This window comes from Primulina tabacum, chromosome 6 (assembly GCF_025594145.1).
Source record: "Primulina tabacum isolate GXHZ01 chromosome 6, ASM2559414v2, whole genome shotgun sequence".
Lineage (NCBI taxonomy): Eukaryota > Viridiplantae > Streptophyta > Magnoliopsida > Lamiales > Gesneriaceae > Primulina > Primulina tabacum.
This window is the reverse complement of record NC_134555.1, coordinates 4,518,968-4,545,800: the sequence shown is the minus strand read 5'-3', so window position 1 is coordinate 4,545,800 and position 26,833 is coordinate 4,518,968. Positions and strand designations below refer to the sequence as shown.

The 26,833-nt window shown below is 36.9% G+C and overlaps 2 protein-coding genes across 2 annotated transcripts; both read right to left on the bottom strand.

Annotated features, from left to right (window-relative positions):
* Window positions 1-602: 602 nt before the first annotated feature.
* On the bottom strand, window positions 603-10,728 carry LOC142548887 (uncharacterized). Its single transcript, XM_075657514.1, has 3 exons — window positions 10,547-10,728; window positions 10,297-10,434; window positions 603-863 (listed from the first exon to the last, which is right to left on the bottom strand). The coding sequence occupies exons 1-3, from the start codon at window positions 10,635-10,637 to the stop codon at window positions 847-849; spliced, it is 246 nt and encodes an 81-aa protein (XP_075513629.1). The 5' UTR covers window positions 10,638-10,728; the 3' UTR covers window positions 603-846.
* Window positions 10,729-11,891: 1,163 nt separating this feature from the next.
* On the bottom strand, window positions 11,892-14,379 carry LOC142548886 (pentatricopeptide repeat-containing protein At3g51320). The gene has a single exon (XM_075657513.1). It carries the CDS (start codon window positions 13,979-13,981, stop codon window positions 12,263-12,265), a length of 1,719 nt encoding a protein of 572 aa, XP_075513628.1. The 5' UTR covers window positions 13,982-14,379; the 3' UTR covers window positions 11,892-12,262.
* Window positions 14,380-26,833: the final 12,454 nt, after the last annotated feature.

The following is a 26,833-nucleotide window of genomic DNA, read 5'->3' as shown; positions in this document are numbered from 1 at the left end:
TCCTTGTATTGACTGCAACATTGATGGTGTTCAGAAAACGACACAAGAAAAGTATTGATTTGAACCAAACACCTTCACTGAATCCACAAAAAAGAATTTCATACTATGAACTTGAAAAAGCTACTAATGGATTCAGTAAAGGCAATTTGTTGGGTATGGGGAGTTATGGAGTCGTTTACGAAGGGGTACTCAGAGACGGTACCCTACTGGCAGTAAAGGTAATTAACTTGCAAGAAGAGCATTTTCTCAGGAGCTTTGAAGCAGAATAGCGTTCCATATTAATTGAAGCTAAAGAGGAGACTAGTGATGTTACAAAATCAGTTACAACCATGTCCAACATTTCTAGTTGTGCAGAGCGTGTGTTGCACTATTAGCCATCCATTTTCACAGCACTATGTCACGTTAATCAGGTCATAAATACCATTTTATGATTTGAAATTTGTTTAACGCGTGACATGATTTAACATAGACCACACATTCTTTAAAATACTAAATATATATCAAACCCAATCCACGCAAGAATGATCCCACACCTTGTGAGAAGACAACCAAAATATCAATCTCCAGAGACTGCTATATTCATTCATTAGCAACGCATTCAATCGAAGAAGTTTAATGCAATCTACTCATTCAAATTCAGGTTCAGGTAATTTACTCTTTACTTGATAACCAAAGAAATCAGTATTTCGTTTCTAAAGTTGACACCAAAGCCATACAGAAAGATAAGATTAGACATTAGGCAAACAGATGTTTATAACATTTGTAACTGGAACGGGTAGGAGAATGACAATCTCAGTAAAGTGATTTATACCGAAGAAAATTTGTTTCAACCCCAATATCAGGATTCTAATCTTCATCATCATCTGCAATTAAAATATCCAAACATATTAAACCAGAGGAAAATTCATAACAATTAAGCCATGAAGAAAGCGAGAATAAAAGCAACGACATAGTAAAGTACAAAAAAAAGTTCGATCTCACCATACATAACTTAGCATTACTAAGCCCAAGTGTCCTTCTTTGACATTATACCAACAAATGATACAAAGTGTCAAGTGAACGAAATGGCCATTAAAGCCAATGTTGGCTTTGTTTTGTTTTAAGGTTATGTCAAATGTCTCGCATCAATTAGCTAACTTCCTTCTGATGATACAAAATTTTCACCGTGTAAAACTGGAAGCTCTTCCGAATTCAGATTCCAAAATTTTCGCGAAAGTGAGTAATAGAAAGTTTGAGAATAATAATTATAACATTCAATCAATTTGACACTAAAGGCTAGAACCAAAATTTGAAATTGAGGAAAGGAAGAACCAAACTTAAATCCAATTTTCAAAATTTACAAAAACAGCAGAAGATGTTCTATCTACCCCCCTCCTTGAGCCTAAATCTGGGATCAACTCACCGAATAGATTTGTCTGATTCTCTATGGTATTGAATCAAATTTTGGTTCTCTTTCAGTTAAAATAGCTTGCTCTATCAAATGCTCCCTGGAACTACCGTAGCCATCTAGAGTTACTTCTTCACTTACAGTTGTGGGATAAAGTAAAAGGTCAAAACCAAGCATGGGACTGATTCATCCCACCTACATAATATGGATATGCTTACCAGTAATGATGTAAGAGTGAGAAAAATCATTTGCTTTCACTTTATTTCATAAATTTAAAAAAAATCTACGGTTGCATTAGTATTTTGGATTTGAGAAAAAAAGGATTTGGGTGAAAGATTTCAAATGACTCTATTTTGTGGTAATTTGAAATCTATTTTGTGGTAATTTGAAATCCATCGCATTTAACAAACAAGTAAAACATGTAAATGGAAATCCATGGATTTTAAGAACACCCAAACAAGTGGAATGAATTTGTTATCCTGGATTTGAAATCTGTAGCTCCAAATCCATCGATCCAAATGTAACCTACTGTTTTAGAATCAAAGTCGGCATTTTTCTGTTGAAGGTTGGTTATGATAGTTTTTCTCTCTGCAAGCATACTGTCCAACTTCTCTTTTTGCGCTTTAAAGTCTCCCATTTGGATCAAAGTTTCCAAGCAAGTGAGACTCGAATCTTGGTGATTCCCTGTTACTTGTTACGTGCAAAACTCCTATGCCACATGGTCCTCTTTTTCGTCAATCCCAAAGTTTCCTCCCTTAGGGTTTTTTTGGCCTGAGATATACCAGTGATCTTTCGCTTGTGAGCACACACTCTCCTACCCGTCGAACCCAATTTCCTCCATCTGCTACTGGGATGTCAGCTCCTGGGTATTTTCTTCTTCATCCGGGTCTAATTTGTTAAATCCCATTTTGCCTTATTTCGAATTTTGTACCATTTGCAGGCCTTCGACGATCATTGATGACAACTCCACCTCGGTGGAAGTCTTTAATCACATTATTGATTCTTCCTACAGTCCCATTCCCCTATCTACTGAGACCGCCAACATGTTGTTTCCCCTATCCACACTTGAGTCAGACGCTCGATTGTTGAATCGTGCCGTCACGCCTCCCTTTGAGTTTGCTAAATTTAAGTCTTTACCTCGAGGGGACGTCAATTCAAAATGCCTGGGTTGATAGATTGAAAAAATTCGATGGGAGCACCTGGCGAAATCAAGATCTTTATCAATTCATTCAAATGTCCACCATTGACCGTACCTTTAATCTTGATCTTCTTGAAGGTGTCATTAGGCTGTGGGCGCCGCCATGTAATTCTTTTATATCCCTCTGTGGCCCTATGTCTATAACTTGACAAGATGTTTTGCAACTTACGAGCCTTCCACTTATAGGGAATGAATATGCTGGACTAATCTGACCAATATTTGAACCCGTTCTCGTATTCCCAGGTCATTCGCTATTGGTGCGGGCTGAAACGAACCTCCCCCACTAGCGAGGAGCGCATAGCTTTTATGTGGGTTCTAATATGCAAATACCTTTTTTGTCCTTCTTCCAGCAAACCTACCATGGAATATCTTGCTCTTGCCAGGTCTGTGAGTGTTGGGCAGGAACACGGTTTGGGTGTGATGTTTCTGGGGTCCCTTTACCACTGGTTGTGTAATGACCCGAATCTTTATTTTGAATGAAATACAAATTAAGAGATAATTAAAGAGTTCTTAATTAAGTATTATTAAGGAATTGATAATTCGAGATCAAGCTGTTAGGATCTACCAAATTTAAAATGGACAATCCGATCTAATTCAGATTACATTATCCCGAGAAATCCAACTAGACAAATGAGATTCTGACACGTGGCAGATAAGATTGATTCGGATTTTTTGAACTAGTCCAGATGCAGCCTATAAATGGAAGCTGATTTCTTTTGTTTCCTACACTGCATTCTTCAGACAGAATTCTAGCCATATACCTTAGGTTTTCTAGCCAGTTTCTAGGGCACTTCAGTGTCGAGAATTTTCGGATCTAGTGTCGACTTGAGGAGGGGTCGGTGAACTGAGATCGAGACATCATCAATGGGCTGACGACGGACGCATGTATAATCCTAAAGCCTTAAATAGTGATTTAAGGATCATTGGGAAGAACTTTGTAGCATGTTTGCTAATTCAGGATTCTGGTTTGATAGTGGTTTCATTATGTTGGTATTGTCTAGATTCAGAGCTTTCTGTCAGATTGTTTTAGTGAGATACGTGATGTACTGACTGAGATATCCAAGCGTAATATACACACTTATATGCTGCATATTTATCTGTTGCATGATACATGTTTGACTGCTTTGGCATATTATGCATGATATATCATGTTGAGCCTGATATCTTTTGAGATATACATTGTTTGTAGGGGCCGCTCAGCCCTATTCTGTATTGTGGACGATGGGGCATCGAGAGCTACAGTGTCCGACGAGACCCGCGGGCTCTGATTACCTGGACATTGTAGGTCTACGTCTTGATGATTAGCGTGGGAGCCAAAACATGCCTAGGGTATATCAGAGACTACACACTCAGGCGTCTCTAGACTGAGCATGAGATTGTTGACTTGATCCTTGATATCCGAGCATATTGCATGCATCATATCAGTTTGTATACTCGTACATTCTTGTATTGGACGATTGTCGCTCACGCCCTTGTTTTAATCTTGGACACTCAATTCCACGGTGCAGGTCTTAGGTTGGACGGCTAGGCCAGTGGCTAAAGCAGTTGGGTTTTCGATGGTAATCCAGTGAATGTTTTATGTGGTTTATTGTTTTCTCGTTCAGAATCATGTTTTCGATATTGTTGTATTAATGTTTAAGACTGCTGTTATTATTATATTTTCGTTTGGGTTGTATGATGATTAAGTATTTGGTTTCCGCTGTTTAATTGTTGTTATTAAGTTTAATGTTTATTAGTCTGTTTAGTAGTGGCTCGGATAAGGGCGCTACAGGTTGAACGTCGCTGTGAACAACGCACCCCTTTCTAAGCTCAATGGGTTTATGTGGATCCTCAAGATGTGGTTGTTTTCTTATTTTCCTGAGCTAAAATCTCCACCGGGACTCTTTTCTGAGCGGTTATCATGGAAGGAGCTCGTGTCCTGTCAAAGTGACTTCACCGTTGCAGGGGTTTGTTTTTTTTTGCGATCTCTCCCTTTCGCTAGGGCAGTCCATCGTCCTATTAACTCCACAATCGCGGTCGAGGATTACCCATGGATCAGACACATGGCTGCCAGCAAAAAACTGATGTGTTATCCTTTGTTAAAGATGTGCGCACTACAATCCTCCATCCTCGTTTCTATAATCCAGCTTTGTACCCTTCTCAATTGTTAAGTCACTTTGACAGGACACAAGCTCCTTCAATGATAACCGCTCAGAAAAGAGTCCCGGTGGAGATTTTAGCTCGGGAAAATAAAAAACAACCACATCTGGAGGATCCACATAACCCCATTGAGCTTAGAAAAGGTGCGTCGTTCACAGCGACGTTCAACCAGTGGTAAAAGGACCCCGGAAACATCACACCCAAACTGTGTACCTGCCCAACACTCTAAGACCTGGCAAGAGCAAGATATTCCATGGTAGGTTTGCCAGAAGAAGGACAAAAAAAGTATTTGTTATTAGAACCCACATAAAAGCTATGCTCTCCTCACTAGTAGGGGAGGTTTGTTTCAGCCCGCACCAACAACGAATAACCTAGGAATACGAGGACGGGTTCAAATATTGGTCAGATAGTTGGGGCAAGCCTGAAGTGTTCACTAATCCAGCATATTCATTCCCTGTAAGTTGAAGGCCCATAAGTTGCAAAACATCATGACATGGGGCCACATGGGAATATAAAAAAATTACATGGCGGCGCCCACAACCTAATAACACCTTCAAGGAGATCAAGATTAAAAGTACTGTCAATGGTGGACATTTGAATGAATTGATAAAGGCCTTGTTTTCGCCAGATGCTCCCACCGAATTTTTTCAATCTATCAACCCAGGCATTCCAATTGACGTCCCCTTGAGGTAAAGACTTAAATTTAGCAAACTCAAAAGGAGGCGCGACGGCACGATTCAACAATAGAGCGTCTGACTCAAGTGTGGATAGGGGAAACAACATGTTGGCGGTCTCAGTAGATAGGGGGATGAGACTGTAGGAAGAATCAACTGGATGATGCTCTTTGTGTTTGTTCGAAATTTTACGTTGATGTATTGGGGTCTGCTTTGTGTTGCTATAGATTCTTGAGCACTCTTTGGTAACGATCCTTGGAAGGATTGGCAAATGGTCGCTGAAATTGGCCGAACTCACCTTGATTTATTGCCCCCAAAAATCGGTGAAAGACCAAGCTGCTGCTGATTTTCTGGGAGACCACCCTATGGTCGATGTGGCAGGGAGTGCACCAGTGGATATTCCAGTGTTTTGTGTCAATCAGTCCTGGACTTTGAAATTTGATGGTTCCAGTACAGAGAGTGCATCGGGGGTAGGAGTCGTGATAACATCCCCAACAGGAGTTAAGACAACTTTGTCACTTAATCTGGACTTTTCATGCACCAATAACCAGACTGAATATGAAACGCTAGTGATTGGCTTAGAAATTTTACGAGATTTGAGCGCTAAAGATGTGTTGATTATTGGAAATTCCCAGCTGGTTCTCAAGCAAATGTCCGGGGAATATAAATGTTCAAGTTTGGCGTTAGCCCCTTATTTTACTGCTGCTTCACAGCTCCTTGACGATTTTGAAGATGTGACTATTCCAACACGTGCCAAGACAAGACAATTGGGAAGCTGATGAATTGGCTCATATTGCTTCAGGTTTAAGGATGTCGCCCGAGCTCACCCACAAACTTTTTTTAGTACAAAAGAGAAATCATCTTTCTATTCACCAGCGAGGGATACAAGTGGATACCTTTGATATTGATGTTGAACTCGCCGATGAGATAAAAGATGCATTGAGAAATCCTTAGCAGAAGTTGCATTACGGTTTGAAGATGAGAATTTTACATTATGTCTTGATGGAAGATGAATTGTACAGGAAAGGAGACGATGGTTTGTTGTTGCGGTGTTTGGGTTTCCCAGAGGCCATGAGACCACGAAAAAAGCTGACAGCGAGGATTGAGACCCCACAGTAACATTTGCTGGCAACACTCCCAAATTTATTGTAGATTCCACAGTAAAAGCCGCCGCAGAGACTTCAGTAGGAATTAAGTCTTCCACATTCTTTCCCGACTTTTGAAGGATTCTGTATGGTAAAATATTCACAGCAGACCCATTATCTGTCAGTACTCTAGACAACGGTTTTCCATTAACATGCGCTATAATATAGAGGGGTTTGATATGTTTAGTCATCTCATTGGTAGGTCGCTTCATCGACACTCTTTTCTCTTCGTCAACAAGAGCACCAACGCAATCATTAAAATATTGGTTTGAATGGATTTAATAACATTGTGGTTTCCAGTGGATACATCGGGTTCAAACATCCTTTTGCGTTTAAACTCCTCTGGCAACTAAAACGAGCCAGTGACACACTCAAATGACACGAGAATCTGTCCTACCTTGAAAGTAGCCTTCTTGACTAGTTCGCCAGCACCTCTAAACTCCGATAAAAAATATGAAAGGAAACCTCGTTTTGTTGTTCCTCCCAGAGCAACCCCGACGGCGTATGGAGACGGGTAGAACATCCTAACATGCAGAATGTAACAAAAAGGAGGAAGGGTGAACAACGAAAGAGGATCCAACAAAAAATCTACAGCAAACTTCTACAGAATTCTATTATTAATTGTTCGCTCATTTTCCATTTCCAAGCAGTCTATTTTCTCGTTCCTTCAAATTTATTGTAGAATGTCGATCAAAATTCATAATAGCATATTTAAGTTTGATGTTCTTTATGAATTCTCTCTATAATTTTTTTATTTTCCTCAGTTTATACGTTTAGCTTTGAAGCCACATCGAGGGAACTATAACTAACGGTTGAATCGGGACTCGCAACGTTTGATAAACGAAGTAAGATCATTCACATTTGGCACGAAAACGTGCCTGACGGTCCGACACGCCCCGCAATTTTCGTGACAAACACCTACGTTAATCTATTTTGCTGTTTTCAGTTGGGAGAATACATCAACATGGATTAAAACAGGGTTTTGCCCGCTAGCAATAGAGTTAATATCGCATCCAAAACTTGGGTCAGTCTGAGTTCAGTTCCATTATCATCATCATCTCACAGATGCTACATTAACTGCCTTTTGATAGTAGTGACTTGTGAGCATTGAGATACAGGTTACGCTAGGTCAAACCTATTCATTTGTAACAATAGGTAAAGTTTATTATTCAGAGCATTATTTTCTCCCAATATTCTAAAACCACAATATTATCACGTAGATGGAACTAAATTGAAATGATTCTACCACTCAGACACTAAAATTTCAACTTAACTTCCTGATTATGATAACTAGTCATCACAAAATTTAAAGATTTTTGTTAGAACCCGATTTTTAATTGGTTAAGAATTAACGATAATTATTTTAAATTGCGAGTTTAAAATAATTAAACCAAATAATTTAATTGTGTGTTACAAATATGCATTAGCAAATTAAAATACATATTTGAACTAAATAACACACGGACGTTAAAATAATTCAAAACCGGGAATTGTGTACAAGTTACTATATATAATAATTTATACGCACATATAATTACACGCTTATCATTTCTAAATAAGAAACCCAATTCCCCAACCCATTCCCGATCCCACCCTGAACCGTAGCTTCTGCGGCCGATATCCACAGCCTCGCCACCAGAAACTTGCAAGTGATTATATATTCGGGTAGATCTCAACCTAGGCTTCATTTTGCTACCAAAATTTCGAACAATAACATGAAACAAAATTCCAAGCTCTTCGACCCCTGTGCTGCACAATTTGTTTCTTCCACCATCGCTGCCTCTTCTTCTTGTCAGAAACAGCTTGCTAAGGTCATGGGTTGGTCCTACTTGAGCCTAGGGAATATTTCTGAACCAACCCAGCTTTTTCCTCACGATTTCCAGCTGCTGCCGATGACTTCCACCACCATCTGCCGCCGTTCACAACTTGTCATCTCCTAGCGTATCTTTGCTTCGAGTTTTAAGAAGCTTAAACTCAATTTTCCAGCCTCTTTTGTTCGATATATAGGCTGCCATAACTACGTATTAATTCGGTTTTAGTTCGATCATTAACTCGTTATTGATTATTTACCGGATTAATGTTGTAGGATCAAAAATTCGGCGACTCAGAGGTATTATTCCAAACTTCAGTTTGTGCTCAATTTTAGTCGTATGTTTCATTAAATTCTGAGAATGTTTTTGGTTAGGAATCTCGAGTTGGAATTCAAATGAAAGTTATAGAGCTATGTTTTATATTCGAAATAACACCAAAATCGTATGATTTGGTTGAGAATCGAAAGAGTTCAACGTATTTTACTGAAACTGCGCGAGTTCATGTTGATGCAGTATGTTGGAGTAATTTTTGGGTGTAAACGGTTGAGATTTTGAATCTGGTCCCAACTAGACAAACTTATACAATCGAATATTTTTCATTTCCAATTGGCGGAACTTGATTTGGGTGGAAAATGAATTACATGTGAATTTTATGCTATCAAACGGCTAACCTGAAATCTGTATCAGAATCTGTTGCACATAGTTAATGTTTTCGTGTAAGTTAGCCTGTCGAAATGATCGAATTTCACTTCAATTCCTTTTGACGAAATATGAGAAATGGAGTTAGCATTCCAGCTATGTATGATATGTATATTTTGGATAAGTATTAGATGAGTTATGACTTTAAAATCGAGCTTAGTTACAAGCTGAAAATGATAAACTTAAAAAAACTGCCTAATTTCATGATAATGGGATTTTTAGGCTTAAAAGTTAATTGTTAGCAATTAAAATAACGCATCATAGTAAGTTGAATTAATTTTGGAAAATGTGAATTTGATGAGAATAATTAGTTGTCACAGGTTTGGATTCGTCAGGAAGTCCTTATTATATTTTTGTGGTAATTTAAGTACTCGATGGAGATACGCATGAACTGTTTTTATTACGAAGTAACACTTTATTTCAAACAAATTTTATTTTCAAAAAATTAAGTGATATCCGTTGACTAGTGACATTAACTGCCTTTGAATAGCACGTTGAGCCTTGACTCCTCTGACTACTATTGATATTGATTTGTCGAGATGTTTTGAGTCATCGATGGAGACGTAAGATTATCACACTCCTGATAACAGTATGAGGACGACTTACATGCATGGATGAGCGGCAACTTGATGTTGCGCTCCTGGCACGGATGACCACTGTTAATTAATTCTCGTTGTTTGGTAATTAAATGCTAATAAGGAGCATGAGCCCTCACAATTTTAAATCAATAGAACCTCTTTTTAAATGTCACATAAAGTACCTTTCAGTTAGAAATTAAGATCTTCGACTCCATTGAGGTAAAAACAGAGTTTTTACTTGAACCTTGGATGAGTATAACATTTTCAAGTTTGATTTTAAAGAAAACGGGAAGGAAATGATTGTACAATCAAGTTCTATAATACTGCACTTTTACTCATTCATTTTTCATAATAATAAGCTAAATCGAAAAACATTTTTCAACTTTTCTAGAAGAGTAAATCCAATGATATTGGTTCCCTGATTTCACTTGAAATGGTTCCACGAAAACTGCATTCAGACATTGGTTCTACAGGACACTCAACTGAGACTGTAAAAATCTCAACCCCACCATTCACCCATTTAAGTTAACAATTACTACAAATTAGATAGTAATGAAGACAGAACGAATTCAAAAGAAAAATCACTGGAGTGACACATTGCCAGATTGCAGACCGAATTACAAACCCCAATTACAACAGGAATTGCAAAGAAAACATTGAAATACCGAAGTAGCGACGCTGGTTGGCTTCCTTAGCTTTGAGAAGCAATTTGTCAAGGTCTTCCTGAGACTTGGCGTCCCACTTCACCATCTGATTAGCGAACACCACCCCTATTCCCATTCCCAAAACATGCTCCCACGGATCTATGCCATTTAATTTCGCGTAATTGTTCAATTAATCGATCCATCAATAAATGATAAAAGTAATATCCTCTATATAATTAAATCTCGATATAAAGGGATCGAGGGTGCTTACGGCGCATATAAGGAAGCTTTCGCAGGGCATTCGAGTACATCTGCGTCCCCAGTCCCAGCAGAGCTCCGATCGCCGTCGCGCTTAACGGCATCCTTCCGCCTACGTTAACTTGGTGTGTTGCAGTCAAATGACCAAGACAACGAGGGTTTCTAAAATTATTGTTTTATCTATACTTCCATGTGACGTTTAGCATTTGACAAATATTTTAGATCTTGGAAAAAGAAAAAGCACTTGTCTTTGCAAAAAACAAAATCCAGGCCAAGCATTCCTTGGACTAGTAGTAGGTAGGGGTGTTTAAATTTCGGACATAATCGAAAAACTCGAAAATCTAAACTGAAAAAATCAAACAATGAACCGAATTGAAAATCTAGTTTTATATTTTTGATATAAATGTTAAAAAAAAATTTATTTGGTTCGATTCGGATTATATATATCAAAACCGAACAGATCGAAAAAATCGAAATTTCATTAAATTAATAATTTTATTTTTATTATATATTTTTGATATAATATTCATGATTAATTATTTTGAATAATATTTAGTTGATTGTTGTTCATGTAATTCATTTAGACTTTAAATTTAAATGCTTTACTATGAAATCATGTAAAAAGATAACATAATATATTTTACAATATATTTTTCTTATTAATTTAAATAATTGTATCAAAATCGAAATAACCGAAAGAAAAATTGTTCGGATATCGGATTATATATTTGTAAAATCGAAAAAACAGAAATAAAAAACCGAAAACCGAATCGAACCGATCGATGAACACTCTAATCGTAGGGAGAAGCCCTCAAAAAAAAATCTTGGGTTCTAGTCTCACTTAGGCTGGTTTATATCTAATTTCGTGGTAGTATATTGTATTTGGTAATTTGTTATTAGATTGAATAAATGTATATATTGAAAAAAAATATTTGTAGTATTTTTTTTAAATTTCCGAAGAAGAAAAAAATATATTATGGAGTTATGACTGATAAAAGCTTATTAATTTATCAAGTCCAATTAGCAGAGTTCAAACTTACTCTTATTCCACATTTATTCTTGCATATGATCATAATTTTTACGTGAATCTCGTATGCGAAGATAAATATGGATTATTAGATGCATAATTAAGGTTGCTTCACTAGTAAACCTGTATTGAAGAGATATAAAAGAATATTTATTATTGCATGAAAATTATATTGTATAATATTCTCACCCAGCTCTCAATTTGTTAATTGTCGTATCCTTTCCGGACCACTCCACAAATTTATATATCTCAGTTGAGGTTTTAAAAATATTTTCACTGTTCAGAAAAATTAATTAAAATAAATAATGAATACTTTTCCAAGCACCCACAGTGAAAATAAATGACTAAATTTCTATCCATTGATTGAGATGGAAGTGATGAAGATGACTTGATCCTTACAGAAGCTGTTATCAGATTCAGAACTATGCTTAATCTGTGTCAATCATTTGGAAAACTGAAATCTCATGTGGTTTTAAGGAAATTTCATCAAAACTGATCCCAACATATTGAAAGGCTTGTATGAAATATTCATGTGAACTTATTTGAGAATCTCCAAATAACTGAAAATGGAGAGCTCCACAAGCCAGATTTCACGTGCTGCTGCGCGCTTTCTTTTCCTCTCCTCGTATTCATAGAACTTGTAGCAATGTGTAATAATCAGCAGAGAATAATCAATATAGATGATTCACTTTATCAGCTCTATCAGCTAATCCCACTGTCATTTGCCTCGTGATCTAGAGTTGTGTGAACTACTTCCTTCAAGTCCTTAAGATTGCAACCAGGCATTCGCCTAATACCTCTCTTTTTCATCATATCTTTTGCTCTATTAACTTCTTCCCATCTACCTGAAACAGCATAAATATTTACAAGTAAAGCATAATAGGAGAAGTTCTGAGGATCTTGTTCGATCAAGTCTTTTGCAACTTGTTCCCCCAAGTTCACGGCCCCTTGAAAACGACATGATGCAAACAATCCTGCCCATAATGAGGATTCTGGAAACTGATAAGTTTCAGTTGGTATGTCCTTTAATAGATCCACTGCCTCTTGCACTTGACCAACACTGGCCATGAGATTAGCCATGCACCAGTAATGAGCAAAATTCGGCTTCGCATGAAACACGTCAATCATCTGGGAGAAGTAGTTTCTCCCCTCGTTCAACATTCCTTTACGCGCACATGCACAAAGAACACCTATAAACGTAATTTCATCAGGCAGAATCCAATCCTTTTCGTATATATTCAGATTCTTGTCAGAATTTGGAGTTGATTTATTCAGCATCCTACTATTATCCACCATTTCTGAATACAAATTAAGCCCGTCAATAGGATTACCGTGAATACAGTGCCCCAAAATCATCACATTCCATGAAACCAAGTTCTTGCTTGACATTCTATCAAAGATAATCTGAGCATGATCCACCCTCCTACATTTACTGTACATATGAATAATAGCAGAATCTACATTCAGATTAGAAGGCTTAAACGATTTAAGAAGAAAGCCATGAACCGACCTTCCTTCCTTTAATCTATTTGACCTCCCACAAGCAGTAAGCACATTCACCATGGTGGTATCATTACTCTTAAATCCTAATTTCATCATGTTCCTAAACAACTTCATTGCGATCCCTGGGTTCTGAAAGTTCAAGTAACCACTGATCATAACATTCCAAGAAACCTCGTTCCTCTCAGGTATTGAATCAAATAGCTTGTGTGCCTCGTCCATTTCACCGGCCTTCACAAAACCATCAATAATTGTGTTCCAAGACACCAAATCCTTAATGGGCATTTCAACAAACGTTTTCATAGCAACATCAGTTATCTTACAACAAGCATAGAAGTGAATTAAAGAATTCTGCACGGGCAAAACACCATCCACCCCGAATTTGACAGTCTGTCCTTGGCACATTTGCCCCAAACTCAAACAATTCATTTTGGCGCAAGCACTAATAAGTGGTGGAAAAGTAAAATTATTAGGATAAAATCTGCTTTCTTTCAGCATTTCAATATAAAAGGCAATAGTTTCCTCGTAATAACTGCTGCAAGAATAGTGCTTTATGATTCTATTGAAACAGAATGTATCAGGACAATCAATACACCTGAAAATCAAGATTGTATAATAGAAATCATCACACAAATCTGCGGAGAGCTTCAGAAGGCGTCCGGAGAAAGAAGGGTCTTGGAAAAGATCTGAAGTTATTAAGAAGGCTTGGATTTGGAAAATATGGGCCAAGCTTTTGCAAGAGTTCAGAAAGTAAAGAGCTTTGTCTTTTATACGATTAGACAAAACATAATCTTGCTTAATATGATGAGAAGCTTTCAGGTCTAAAGAAGAATAAGAAGAAGCAAAAGAATTAAAGTGCAACAGCAACCGTTTGGTGACTTGAGAGAAAGGAAAGTTTTTGAATCTAACAAATTTGGCCATTCATCGGATTTTCGAAGCTTCTGCCTCAGAGTCGCAACTTCCGCCATAAGCAGTGTCCATTGCCTATGAAACGAGATTGGAAAATAGCCACTCGCCCATTCTGCACATATACACACTTTTCTGCACAACGCGCCACCCCAGTAAATCAGATCATTCCAAACATGGCACAATGCAGGCAAAAGTGTAGTAACCGGCCCGTATTCCGGAGATCACCAGACGTTTAGAAACCACAAATGCATCCAACATTAGATGGAGCTTGTTCACAAGGTCGGATGATGGAGTTGCACAGGTTAAAGCGTTGGTAGGGGAGTTTCGTCGAACAGACTACGTGCTAGTTTAGGTATTTGTGCCGTGAATTCTTGAAATCTCAGAGACATGTCATATACTGAAAAAATGGGAAAACGAGGAAAAGGGACTGTTGAAAGAGTTTATTAAAAAAAAAGTCAATTTGATTTATCTTTTTATCTTTTTTTCAAATTTATTTAAAACCTATTTTTCATTTGTGTATTTAAATTTTGACAAAAACTTGTGTGAGACGATCTCACGGATCGTATTTTGTGAGACTGATCTCTTACTTGGGTCATCCATAAAAAAATATTACTTTTTATGCCAAGAATATTACTTTTAAGTGTGAATAACGGTAGGATTGACCCGTCTCACAGATAAAGATTTGTGAGACCGTCTCACAAGAAACATACTCTTAAATTTTTATTTTAAGTTATATATAATAAAATTTATAATTTAATCAAATAAAAAACTTACACGACCCAATCTCATTCAACTCGACTCAATCTACATATCACTCTATTCTTTCTCAATCTTCACAAAATATTTTCTTCTTCTTCTCAACCCTCCTTACCATCCACTCTAATTTTGTTTGGTTTCTGGCTAAAAATGAGTCTACAAGGTATTCGTTTGCAAAAATAGAACGAGAGAATCACGTATTGGTAAGAAATCAACTTTTTATTTTGAATTTTACTGGATCGAACTCGACTCATGAATTCGATTAGGATGTAATATATCTATTTTGTTCATTTCTTATTGTAAGGACCGTGTATTGTATTATCGTACATCTTATGTGATTATCGATAATTAATGAAATTGTCATGTGATTATGTATTTGATGTATATCGTGACAATGGAATTGATGAAATGAATATTGAATATGAATTGACGTTGTAAGAGCTCGAGTGGAGAGGCTGAACGTCAATTTAGTACAAACATAAATATTTGTACAGAAGATGTGGCGCCCGGGCGGTAGAAAGTGACCGCCCGAGCGCCAAGGTAAAAATTTTGAGTATTCGGGCAGAAGACATCGCGCCCGAGCGGTAGTTTGCGACCGCCCGAGCGCGATGCATTTGAAACTCGAGGGCAGAACCTCTCGCGCTCGGGCGCGAGAAGTCTACCGTCCGAGCGCCGAAACGGTGGAAGGATAAGAACGATTTTGCTATTCGATTTCTTCATTCTATCTTTTAGCAACTTCGAAAAAACGAGAGAAATCAAATTTATTTCGTCCGAATCGACTTCGAAACGCTGTCTAACGCGAAACAAATAATATATTTGTGATCTTCGCGTCGAGGGCTTCTGACTGAGGTAATTTTCTTCTAGTTCCAGCAGCTCTCAATATCAAAGTGCTGGAATAGTATGTATTTGAAGTTGAATTTCTGATATGTAGTAGAATAACCGACAAGAAACTTGTATTCGAAGTCGGAATTGAATTATGATATGAATATGATTTGATATGAATTTTTGAAGTTTCAAATGATATTTGAAACTCATATTAATGATTTTGGAGTATGTTATTGATTGGAATGAGTATGTTATTGATGTAGATAAAGTGTAATATCAATATCTTCAGGCTACATTAACTGGAAACGAAGAATTGAGGCATGTTGCGACTGGGTAACATACGACAGGTATCTGTATTATATGATATATGTCGGATTGATTTGATTGATTGGAATGAGATTATGTGTCTATATGCCTTATTTGTTGATTGATGTGGCATACATGATATTGAGATTGAGATATCGATGTATAAAATAAATGTTTTGTTAACACACATCATTTTATGCATACATCGATACATGACATGCACGTTGAGCTATGATCCTTGGATACCCTGATATGATTTGATTGGATTTCGGGGTTTGTGAACATAGTCGCTATGCTGGTATTATATGACCCGTAAAGCATAGACAATTGTGGCCCCATATGATTGGATATGAGATTTGGGATTTGATGGCGCTTTGCCAACGCTATCATATGAGTATCCCATATTGGCTGGTGTGCCAGCTCGAGCATTGATTTGATAGCGATTCGATTGATTCTGACATGTGCTCAGTGGATGGGCATTTGACCTGATACCTCCACGACATACATGCATTGCATACCATATATCATTGTTTAGATACTTGTGTTATATATGATTGGCTGTTCCATACGGAGCTTTGCTCACCCCCAAGGGGGGCTGTTGTTGTCTTTGTGTGTGGACAATGGCAGATACTCCAGGATATCAGGAGACCGGAGAGGGTACTTCTGGAGGGAGCCACAGCTTGGGCTGAGGTTTTATGTTTTTGTCTTGTTCCCAGTATATATGTATATGTATCTATATTCCGGGGCATGTCCCGAGAATATGAGTTGTTTGTATATGATTGATTTTGATTTTGTGTGGGCATGTTTATGACGTGAGATGAAATACTATTTTTAGTATTCAAATAAAATAATTTGGGCTCATTATAAAGAAAATTTAAACTCGTTTTCCGCTGTAATTAGTTAACCCTAATCAGATTGCATTGTAATAACGATTAGGAGCTAAGGGCCCCACACTTATTCTACCTGTTAGCCAGCACACACGCACACACAAATTTTGGTCGCAACTAAATCGACCAACTTGACCCAAGAGAGTGAGTCGAGGTGTGAAGAGTGGGTCGAGTTCTTCAAACTTGGGCCGCGACCCAAACTAAGAGCTCGACTCACCTGTGGGTCGAGGGCGTGATAGGTCGAGTCAACTGTTATTTCACCCAAATCTCAGTGACTCGACCCAATTTTTTTAAATGAACACTATTAAATTTAAATTTTGACAAGTAATAACAATTTTGTTTATTTGCATATTTACTTCCCCACTAAACTTGGAAGAAATCAATTATTTGAATTTAAGTTAACTTTAGTATCAAAATACGTTGAGATTTGTAAGAAGATTGTATCATTTTTGAATGAGAAAGAAATAGAATATTTGGTCCAGCATACACAATTTGATAATTTAATTATATGTGCTAAGGATTATAACAATTCAAATCAATTGTTATGGTTTTTTATGAGTATACAGACTTATGATAGTGAATGTAGTGAATTTTGGATGATACATCGTAAATGACCTTTACGGTTTTCATTGTTAGAGTATTATTTGCTAACAGTGCTAAATTGTTCAAAATTTTATCCTGTGATATCCGATGATGATGAATTTAGGTGGAGACATTTTGATGGAAGAGACGATATATGTTTGGGGGGATTTATAGTTAGAATGTATGAGTATAAAAATTACTTAGGGGAAGAGATAGACGTAGAGAAATTGAAACTGACCAGTCTTTTGTCCGTGAAAGATGTATTGGGTAGAGAAAGAAAAAATAAAAATAATACAGCAGACCAAGAATGGATTAGATTAATAATAACTTTGATAGTTTTATTAACTATCCATGAGGTAGAATAATTTTCGAGAAAGTACTTTATGTACTAAGAAAAGATCTCGAAAGTAAGTTTAAAAGCTATGAAAATTTGGTCGCACGCCGTGTGAATGATCCAGATTTCAGTGGGTGCGGTAGCTTCCATATAAGTGGACTTATTCATCATTTACATGTAAATAATATTGTTCATTTTATGAAACTATCGTTGTTATTTTATATCATACTAATAAATATGTTCACTTTTTTGTGCTTGATTTTGACGTATGAATATTTTTCAGCAATTGCTGAACTGTTTGCTAGACGTCGGGAAGGTGCCAATATACCGACTGCCTCGGATGTGTCATTGGTTGACTAGGAAATGAAGAACCATTCTCCTTCACAAAGCCTTTAAAAATATACATAACAAGGTAAATACAAAAAATTCATTTTATTTATTTTTTATTATCTAATACATTTTTTGTAACGCCCCGAAAATTTAAAGGTCCACGCGAACCATATGCATGTAATTATTAAATTCTCTTGTATTTTAATTGCATAAATTAATTATGTTGTGTATATTTGCATGTTTAAAATTATATTTTTCTACATGGTTGCATTAAAATGTATTTTTAAAGTTTATTCAAGTTGCGATCGAGAAACGGAGACCGATGACTGAAAAATAGAAAATGTTTTTATCAAATAATTATTTTTAATTATTTAAAATATGGGTGATGCCATTTCTTATTTTTGAAAATAAGGAATTTTGAGGTGATTTTATGTGCCGGGACGTAATTTTTATCGGTGTTGGATTTTCAACAAAAATACGAACGTGTTGGCAACCCGGCTAATAAATTCACAAACTTTATTAAACAAAATTAATTTTAGATTTTAATTAAGCACTATTGGGCTTAATTAAAATGATTAATGGGCCTAAGCTTGGTTAGTACTTTATTAACTATTTAATATGCAATTTTGACCCCATAACCACACACATCACACGCCCCACCTCCCCAATTCAATCAAAACTCTCCCCTCATATTCAAATACACGGCACACACCAAATATCCGAGGGGGAAAAGCTTGAAGTTTTGATAAGGTTTTCTAGCCGTCGTCTCCTCTCCGTCGTTCTTCGATTTGTCAACGTAAAATCGTGCGTTTAAAACGTAAAGGCACGCCATAATTCTCCTTTTACTCATCTATCACACCATAGTATTTATTTAATTGAGTTTTGAATGAAAATCAAGTTGCACCCTTGAACATTTTCGTTCATGCATCTTCATGAATTTTTTTAAAGCTTGATTGTGTTCCAAAACATGATTTATATGTGCTAGAAGGAGCTGCCATGATTAGGATATGTTATAGGAATGTTTTACATGAGTTTAAGGAATCCGAGAGCTACACAACACGCCGGAAACGATAATAGAAACAAGTCGTGACCAAAATCGAAACGTCTTGATCATGGGGTTCGATTTAAGGGAATATCGATGCATGGCCTAGCTTGGGTCACAGCTGGGTCTCGGTTAGGGGCTGGGAAAGAGTCCTAGCCATGCTAGGACTCGTGACCAAGGGCTGGGGAGGAGTCCTACCCGAGAGCTCAAGGGGGAAGCCGCGCAGGTTGATGTGCATCAGCGCGCAGGAGCTGGACGGGAAGTATGGGGCTTGCAGCTGGCCTGGGGGCGAGCCAGGTGGGTCTTATGGGGTCTAAGGTAGATGGCTTAGGGTCGGGCCAGGGGCTGGTGTGGGTTGGCTGGCTGATGGCTCAAGAGAAGGAGGAAACCGTGAGGGGGCTAGGGAACGCGCATGTTACGCTTCAGAATTCTGGTGGCTTTGCTGCTGGGTTCTAGGGGTTGGGCTGGTCTGGACGTGGTCCAGGGATGGCTAGGGTCAGGTGGGGCTCGGTGGTTAAGGGCTGGGAGAGTCCTAGAGTCACTAGGAGTTTATATGAAAGAGTTCATCCTTGTGCGCAGGTTTGGGTGAGTTTCCAGCAAGTTTTTGAGCGAGCCAGGGACGGTTCTTTGGGCTGGGCTTGGTCAGTAGGGTCTCTAGGTGGGTTGCTTAGGGTTTGGATTGAGGTGGCTCGGGCGTGGCTCGGGTAAATTAGGAGATGGCTCGGTGTGTTCGATTGTGTGTCAAAAACGAAATTAATAAGACTAAAATTGAATCCATGGGTCCACGGGTGTGGCTCATGACTTGGAAGAGTAGAATAAATCTTAAAAATATTATGTTTAAAATTTGGGATCAAAATAATGAGTTTTGGATTTATTCGGGATTTAATCGCCGTACGAAACGCTAATTAACGAGTTAATTGAAACACCTAGTTTTAAGCTTTATAAAATTATGAAAAATTATATTTAAGCTTAAATAATTATTAAAAGTCTAAGTTTTTACTTTTGGAATTTTATATTAAGGTTTGGTTTAATTCGGGATTAAAACGCATTAATACTTCATATTTAAATATTAAATTAAAAGTCATCGATTTAAGCCAAATAAAAATATGAGAAAATTCATGTAACTTTAAATAATTATTTGGGACATGGTAGAGTCAATGAAATAGAGTCAATGAAATTAAGAAAATATCAAAAACGGGAAATTTTATGTCCAGGGGTAAAACGATCATTTTACACATAGAAATTAGTAAACGTCATGGCAGTGTCCTGAATGTTGTTTTACATGCTAATGTGATTATTTCAAATGGTTATGAATTTTTATGAGGTGGATTTTAAATGTTTATGATTTAATATGTCAAAATGTTATTTTAAATGTTTATGATTTTTATATATGTTAAATGTTTATTTTAAATGCTTACATATTTTTAATATGTTAAAATGTTTTGTGGGGACCCGGACGTTAATTCATTCCTTAATCGTCTTGAGGAATAATTCAAACAATTATAATAAACGGGGTCTAAATTTTTTTTTTTAAAATACATAGCGGAAACGTAATGTAATTCAATTCAAATTACATATTAAACATAAACATATAAATCTTGTATTATCTACAAGAATTCAACTAGGTTCAACTATATATCAGTGCTGAATCCTAAGTTGCTTCGAAGCCCGGATCTCCACGCTATCTAGTCCAGCCTCGTTCTCTTCTTGACCCTGATCCTATCCCACCTGTTGCCATGCACACATACAAACAAGACAACAGCCGGATAACTCCGGTGAGAATTACATTCTCAGTATAAATCATGTATACATGCAATCATAAAAACAATATAAAAGCATATAACAGATATGTCTAACATGTATTCAAATCAGAATATAAATCCATATCAAGAATAAATCATATTCTAAACATGTACCATCATCAGGAACATAACTCATCATGTACCATATTCAGGAACATAATCAACATAACTCAATATACACTATCAATTAGACTCATGACGTCACATTTAAGACTAGACTCAATCCTAGTCTAGGGATCCCGGTTCCAGAAGTTAGCATTCCCATATCGACCAACGGTAATAGAAAAGACTCCAGTTCTATCCACGTCGATAGGGTATCGATCACCAGTAATAGAAGAAACTCCAATTCTATCCACATCGATATAATATCGATCATCAGTAACAGAAGAGTTACATTCTATCCACATCGATACAGTACCGATCACCAGTAATAGAAGAAGCCACATTTCTATCCACATCGATAGCCAATCATCCGGTGACAGACTTTGGCACTATCGCCAATACACTATCTTGTGACATCGTGCAATGTGCCCGTGGCGATCCCACCACTATCAGGCACTTCTGTCCCAAGATACTCGTCTAATACCTGCTATCTATCAATCAAGAGAACAAGTATATCAATCAAATCAATACAATAAGGTAAAGTATGTGATTTAGAGAAACTCGAGTCAAACCTCACTCGAGTTGTGCAATCCCAACTCAACATTAATTTATACCTTTATCTTCTCGGTCCGACGAAGACGAAGTATCGAAGTCAACTCTGTCCATACCCAATCTGATAATGACAATCGAATAGATACAATATCAGTACATAACTCAGTTCAAAACCTGTTCTGATTAATACTCAAATCAAAACATAATCTGATCAATGCCCATCGACATACGATACCACAATACAATCTCAACCGATACTGAATCTGATCAATATCAATTTACGGATGTTTCGACGGTATAACAATACAGTCTCGATAACCCCGTCAATTTCAACACCACAGATATAATACCAGAACTCATAATCAATATCGGTGCAATTCATAATTTCAATAACAACACCAATCTGATATCGAATCTGTAACGCCCTGAAAATTTAAGAGTCCACGCGAACCACATGCATGCGATTTATTAAATTCTTTTGTATTTTAATTAAATGTTTTAATTGCATTAATTGATTATGTTGTGCATATTTGTATGTTTAAATTATATTTTATACATGGTTGCATTAAAATGTATTTTTAAAGGTTATTCGAGTTGCGATCGAGGAACGGAGACTGATGGCTGAAAAATAGAAAATGTTTCTATTAAATAATTATTTTTAATTATTTAAAATATGGCCGATGCTTTTTAGTATTTTTGAAAATAAAGGGTTTTGAGGTGATTTTATACGCCGGGACGTAAACTTTATCGATGTTGGTTTTTCAATTAAAAATCGGACTTTTTGGCAACCCGGCTAATAAATTCACAAACTTAATTAAACAAAAACATTGCTAATATTTTATTTAAATCCTAAATAGACTAATGGGCCTAATTTAATGGCTTATTAGGCCTAAAGTCTAGATTAGTGATTAGTTTAATATTTAATTTGTTAATCAAATCAAAACCTAGTCTACCTTGCAAACCAAGTCTCGGCCACTCAAGTTTTAAATCTGAAAACTCTCTCTCCCAACCCTACACTTCACGGCACAACACACAATCATATTAGAGAGGATTTCTTGAGGATTTCGTAGGTAGCAAGAAGAACAAGCCAACGTTTGCGTCCCGTTCTTCGTCGTCAACGATTATTCGAGCGTATAATACGCAAAGGCACGCCATACATCTCTTTTTTCTCATCTATCGCATCATAGTATCGTTTTAAATATCGTGTGCATGAAAAACATGAAATTCTTTGAATTAATTTCGGAATATTGCACATACATGTATGAAATCCATGAATTTTGATCCAAAAACATGTTTATATGGTTGCTAAAGGGGCTGTCATGGCTAGGATATAATTAAGGATGATTTACACAAGTTTTAAGAGTCCTAATCACCCCAAAACGCTGCACAAACATGAAAGTTAAAGGCTGGAATCCAAGGGGAATACGTACAGAGAGGGACGATGGTTTTGGTTGGGTTGTCAAAGTGCAAGGTTTCGGTTGTCTTGCATGGGGTTTAGGGGTTCGACCAGGGCTTGAGGAGGGCTCGGTTGGGATGTGGCTAGGTCCTAGATAGGGTCCTAGGGTGGCTAGGTTCGAAGGAGGAGGGTGAGGAAGAGCCCTTGCGAGAAGGGACTCTTCACGCGTAACTTTCAGGGTGGCCGAGGGTTTCAGGTGCTATGGCTCGGTCTGGGGGCCAGCTAGTGGTCCATCAGGGTCCTAAGGTGATGGGTAAGGGTCGGGCCAGGGGCTTGGGCGGTGTGGTTCGCTGCTGGCTTGAACTGAAGTGGTGACCGTGAGGATGGCAGCAAGGAGGATGATCGCGCCCAGGCTGTTGCTGTGTTCAGGAAGATCGCTGCACGGGTTCAGGGGCTGGGTTAGTCCGGGCTTGGGCTGGGCGTGGTCTAGGGAAGGTTAGGGTCGTGTGGGCTCGGTGGTGGCTCAGCTGGAAGTGTCCTAGGTTGGCTAGGAGTCCTTATGTGATTAGGAGACACAAACACATACACGGGCAGAATTTGGGGCAAGGTTCAGCAGGTGTTTGAGCGGGTTAGGGTCATGTTTTTGGGGCCGGGCTTGGTCAATAGGGTCCTTAGATGGGTTGGCTAGGTTTTGGCTCGAGGTGGCTCGGGCGTGGCTCGAGTAAATCGAGAGATGGCTCGGGTGGTTCGATAACGTGTCAATTTCGAAAATTAAAGAAGGAAAAATTGATCCGAGGGTCCACGGGGTGGCTAATGACTTGGGAGGGTAGAATAAATCATAAAAAGGTTATGTTAAAAATTTGGAATCAAAATAACGAGTTTTGGATTTGTTCGGAATTTAATCGCCGCACGAAACTCTAATTAACGAGTTAATTGAAACGCCTAGTTTTAAGCTTTATAAAATTATAAAAAAATTATATTTAAGCTTAAATAATTATTATAAGTCTAATTTTTTAATTTGGAAATTTTATATTAAGGTTTGGTTTAATTCGGGATTAAAACGTGTTAATACGTCTTATTTAAAGATTAAATTAAAAGTCTAACATTTAAGCCAAATAAAATTATGAAAAAATTCACGTAAGCTTAAATAATTATTTGGGACATGTTAGAGTCATGAAATCAAGAAAAAGTCGAAAACGTAAAATGTTTAGTCCAGGGGTAAAACGGTCTTTTTACACCGAGAAATTAGTAAAGGTCATGGCAGTGCCCTAAATACTTTTTTCATGATATTATGATTATTTTTAAATGTATATGAATTGTTCATGATTAAATGATGATTTTTAAATGTCTAAGAGATTTTTATGATTTAAGAAGACATTTAAAATACATGTTGCGTGCTTGGTTTCAAAAAGGAAAAAAATGTAATGATATTCATGATTTTTCTAAAGTGATGTGAATGAAAAATGTTGAAGGATGTGAAATAATTGTGACTAATTCGTTAATGTTGGCGACGTCGTGAGGGTTATGGTCCCAGTGGTAGCCCGACGATCGTGTTTTCATAATTGCGAATATGTGGTAACGGATATGTGGTAACGGTTTTGTGGTAACGGAAGAATGGGAATATCGTGAGGGAAAAAGGCCCCAGAGGGAGCCCATTTATGGGAAAAGGCCCCAGAGGGAGCCCCGACGATCGTATTTCTATTCGAATCATGATAGGCCAGGGCCCAGTTGACCGGTGAGAGTGTTGCTGATGTCCCCCGCCGCCCAGTACTGTGGTTTTATGTAGATGGATCCATCGACCCTCATGAACATGATCAGGAAAGTCACAATTAACGATCTGAATTCAACAAAAGAAAAGAGAAAAAGAAAAGGAAAATGTTCATGATCATGTTAAAGGTTTTATGTCATGTCATGTTGAGGAAAAAGGAAAAAGTTAAGGTTTATGATTGCATGTCATGAAAAAGTATTTTATGAAAATGTTTATGTTTAAAGTTTTATGCATCATGAAAATGTTTACGAAAATTTTTATGTTTATGCATCTTCGTGACAATGATATTTTAGGTACACATATTTTTCACCGTTATATGTTGACTGTATTACGTATTACTCGTTATCAAGATTATGGTGTGTTGAGTCTTTAGACTCACTAGGTGTGATGGATGCAGGTGGTATTGAGGGAGGACTTGATGAGTGATTTGACTGGGCTGAAGGCGCACACAACCCGAGGACCAGAGCTACATTTTCCGCATTATGCTTTATGATTTAAGTTAAAGATTTTTAAGTTTATTTATTTATGCATTTGAGAGATTTTTGAGAGGTTTAGTATATGCTATTATTTTCAAATTATTGCTTTTTAAGTTTGGTAAAATGTTTGACAATTTTATGCTTTAAAATATTTTCCTTTGGATTTTTAAATAGCAGTTGGATGGTTATTTTTAAAATGATGTCAAAATATTTTATGGTTCGGCCGATGCTAAGTGAGGATAAAAAAAAAAAATTCTAGTACTTTTAAAGCAATAAAAAGGGGCAGGACGTTTCAGTTGGTATCAGAGCAATGGTTCTGTAAAGGGTTGTGCCACCATCAGCGCCGGAAAGATCAGTCGTCAAGCCTCAAAGTTGTAAGTTTTACATGCTTTATATGATTTATGATATTACCTGCATAAGTACATGAATTAAATGTTTACGTCACATGTTTAGTAGCTTCACGATAATATATGTTCTATATGCTCTGGATTTTTATACGTGTTACGATATGAAATAAGAAATTATTTGATTTTAACGCATGTTGGTTTTGTGGTGGGATTGGACGACGATGATTTTTGGGTTTTAGAATTGACGTTCTACTTTTTGGGCTATAAGTTAATCATGAATATTATGAATGCTTTGGGACACGTAGATTTTCTAAGAAAATATTTATGATTCATGGTTACTAGTCGAATTAATTTTTGGGAATTAGACGTAAGAAATAATGATTTAAAGATTTGCAACGACTTTGGGAGTAAGAAAATGTATAAATTGGGATTTTAAGTTTTGATGAAATGTAAGATTGGTTATAGGAATTGATTTTTGGGTAAATAAGTTTAAATTTTTTGAAATTATGTTATGGGAAACCAGTAGAAGAGAATTAAGAATTCCAAGAATTTATGGGTTAATCGTAGGATTTTTGAAATTAAAGACCAATTAAGATAATTCTTGGGGAAATTAAGAATTAATTTTGAGATTTTTAAGGAATTTGGGGACTAATTTAGCAATAAGCGATAATTTGATGGTTTAATTGATAGGAATTTTGAGGATTTAGACTTTTAAGAATATTTGAAACCTTGGGATATCATGGGTATAATGTTATAAGGAATGTTAATCAAGGGTTTTTTAAGAATGAATCGATATTAGGCTTGAAAATCTAAGCGTTAGCGGATGCGTTTGGGATTTTAAGATTGAAATTGATAGGTTGATGAACATTTTGGGTATAAAATAATGAAAGTAATATACGATGAGTTTGGTTATCCATATTTTAGCATTGGGGATCGTAAGAAAAATTGAAATTCGAGGTTACAATAATAATAGCACTAGGTCATTTGGGTCTTTTTAAGTTGCAACTCACAAATAAGGATTTAGAAGGAAAATTTATTTGGGATCAAGGAGACGTAAGGAAAATTAGAATTTAAGTTTTATCAGAGTAGCGCAGCGGAAGCGTGGATTTTGGGATACTAAGAACTAAGTCTAAACTTTGGGTTATCAAGGATAAGCGAATTTCGAGGACGAAATTCAATTTAAGGGGGGGATATTGTAACGCCCCGAAAATTTAAGAGTCCACGCGAACCACATGCATGCGATTTATTAAATTCTTTTGTATTTTAATTAAATGTTTTAATTGCATTAATTGATTATGTTGTGCATATTTGTATGTTTAAATTATATTTTATACATGGTTGCATTAAAATGTATTTTTA

Excerpts from the sequence above, each read along its gene's own strand:
- LOC142548887 (XM_075657514.1), bottom strand. The coding sequence starts at position 10,637 with ATGCCGTTAAGCGCGACGGCGATCGGAGCTCTGCTGGGACTGGGGACG. Across the intron at positions 10,435-10,546 it reads AAAGCTTCCTTATATGCGCC|ATCCGTGGGAGCATGTTTTG; the intron begins GTAAGCACCCTC and ends TAAATGGCATAG.
- LOC142548886 (XM_075657513.1), bottom strand. The coding sequence starts at position 13,981 with ATGGCCAAATTTGTTAGATTCAAAAACTTTCCTTTCTCTCAAGTCACC.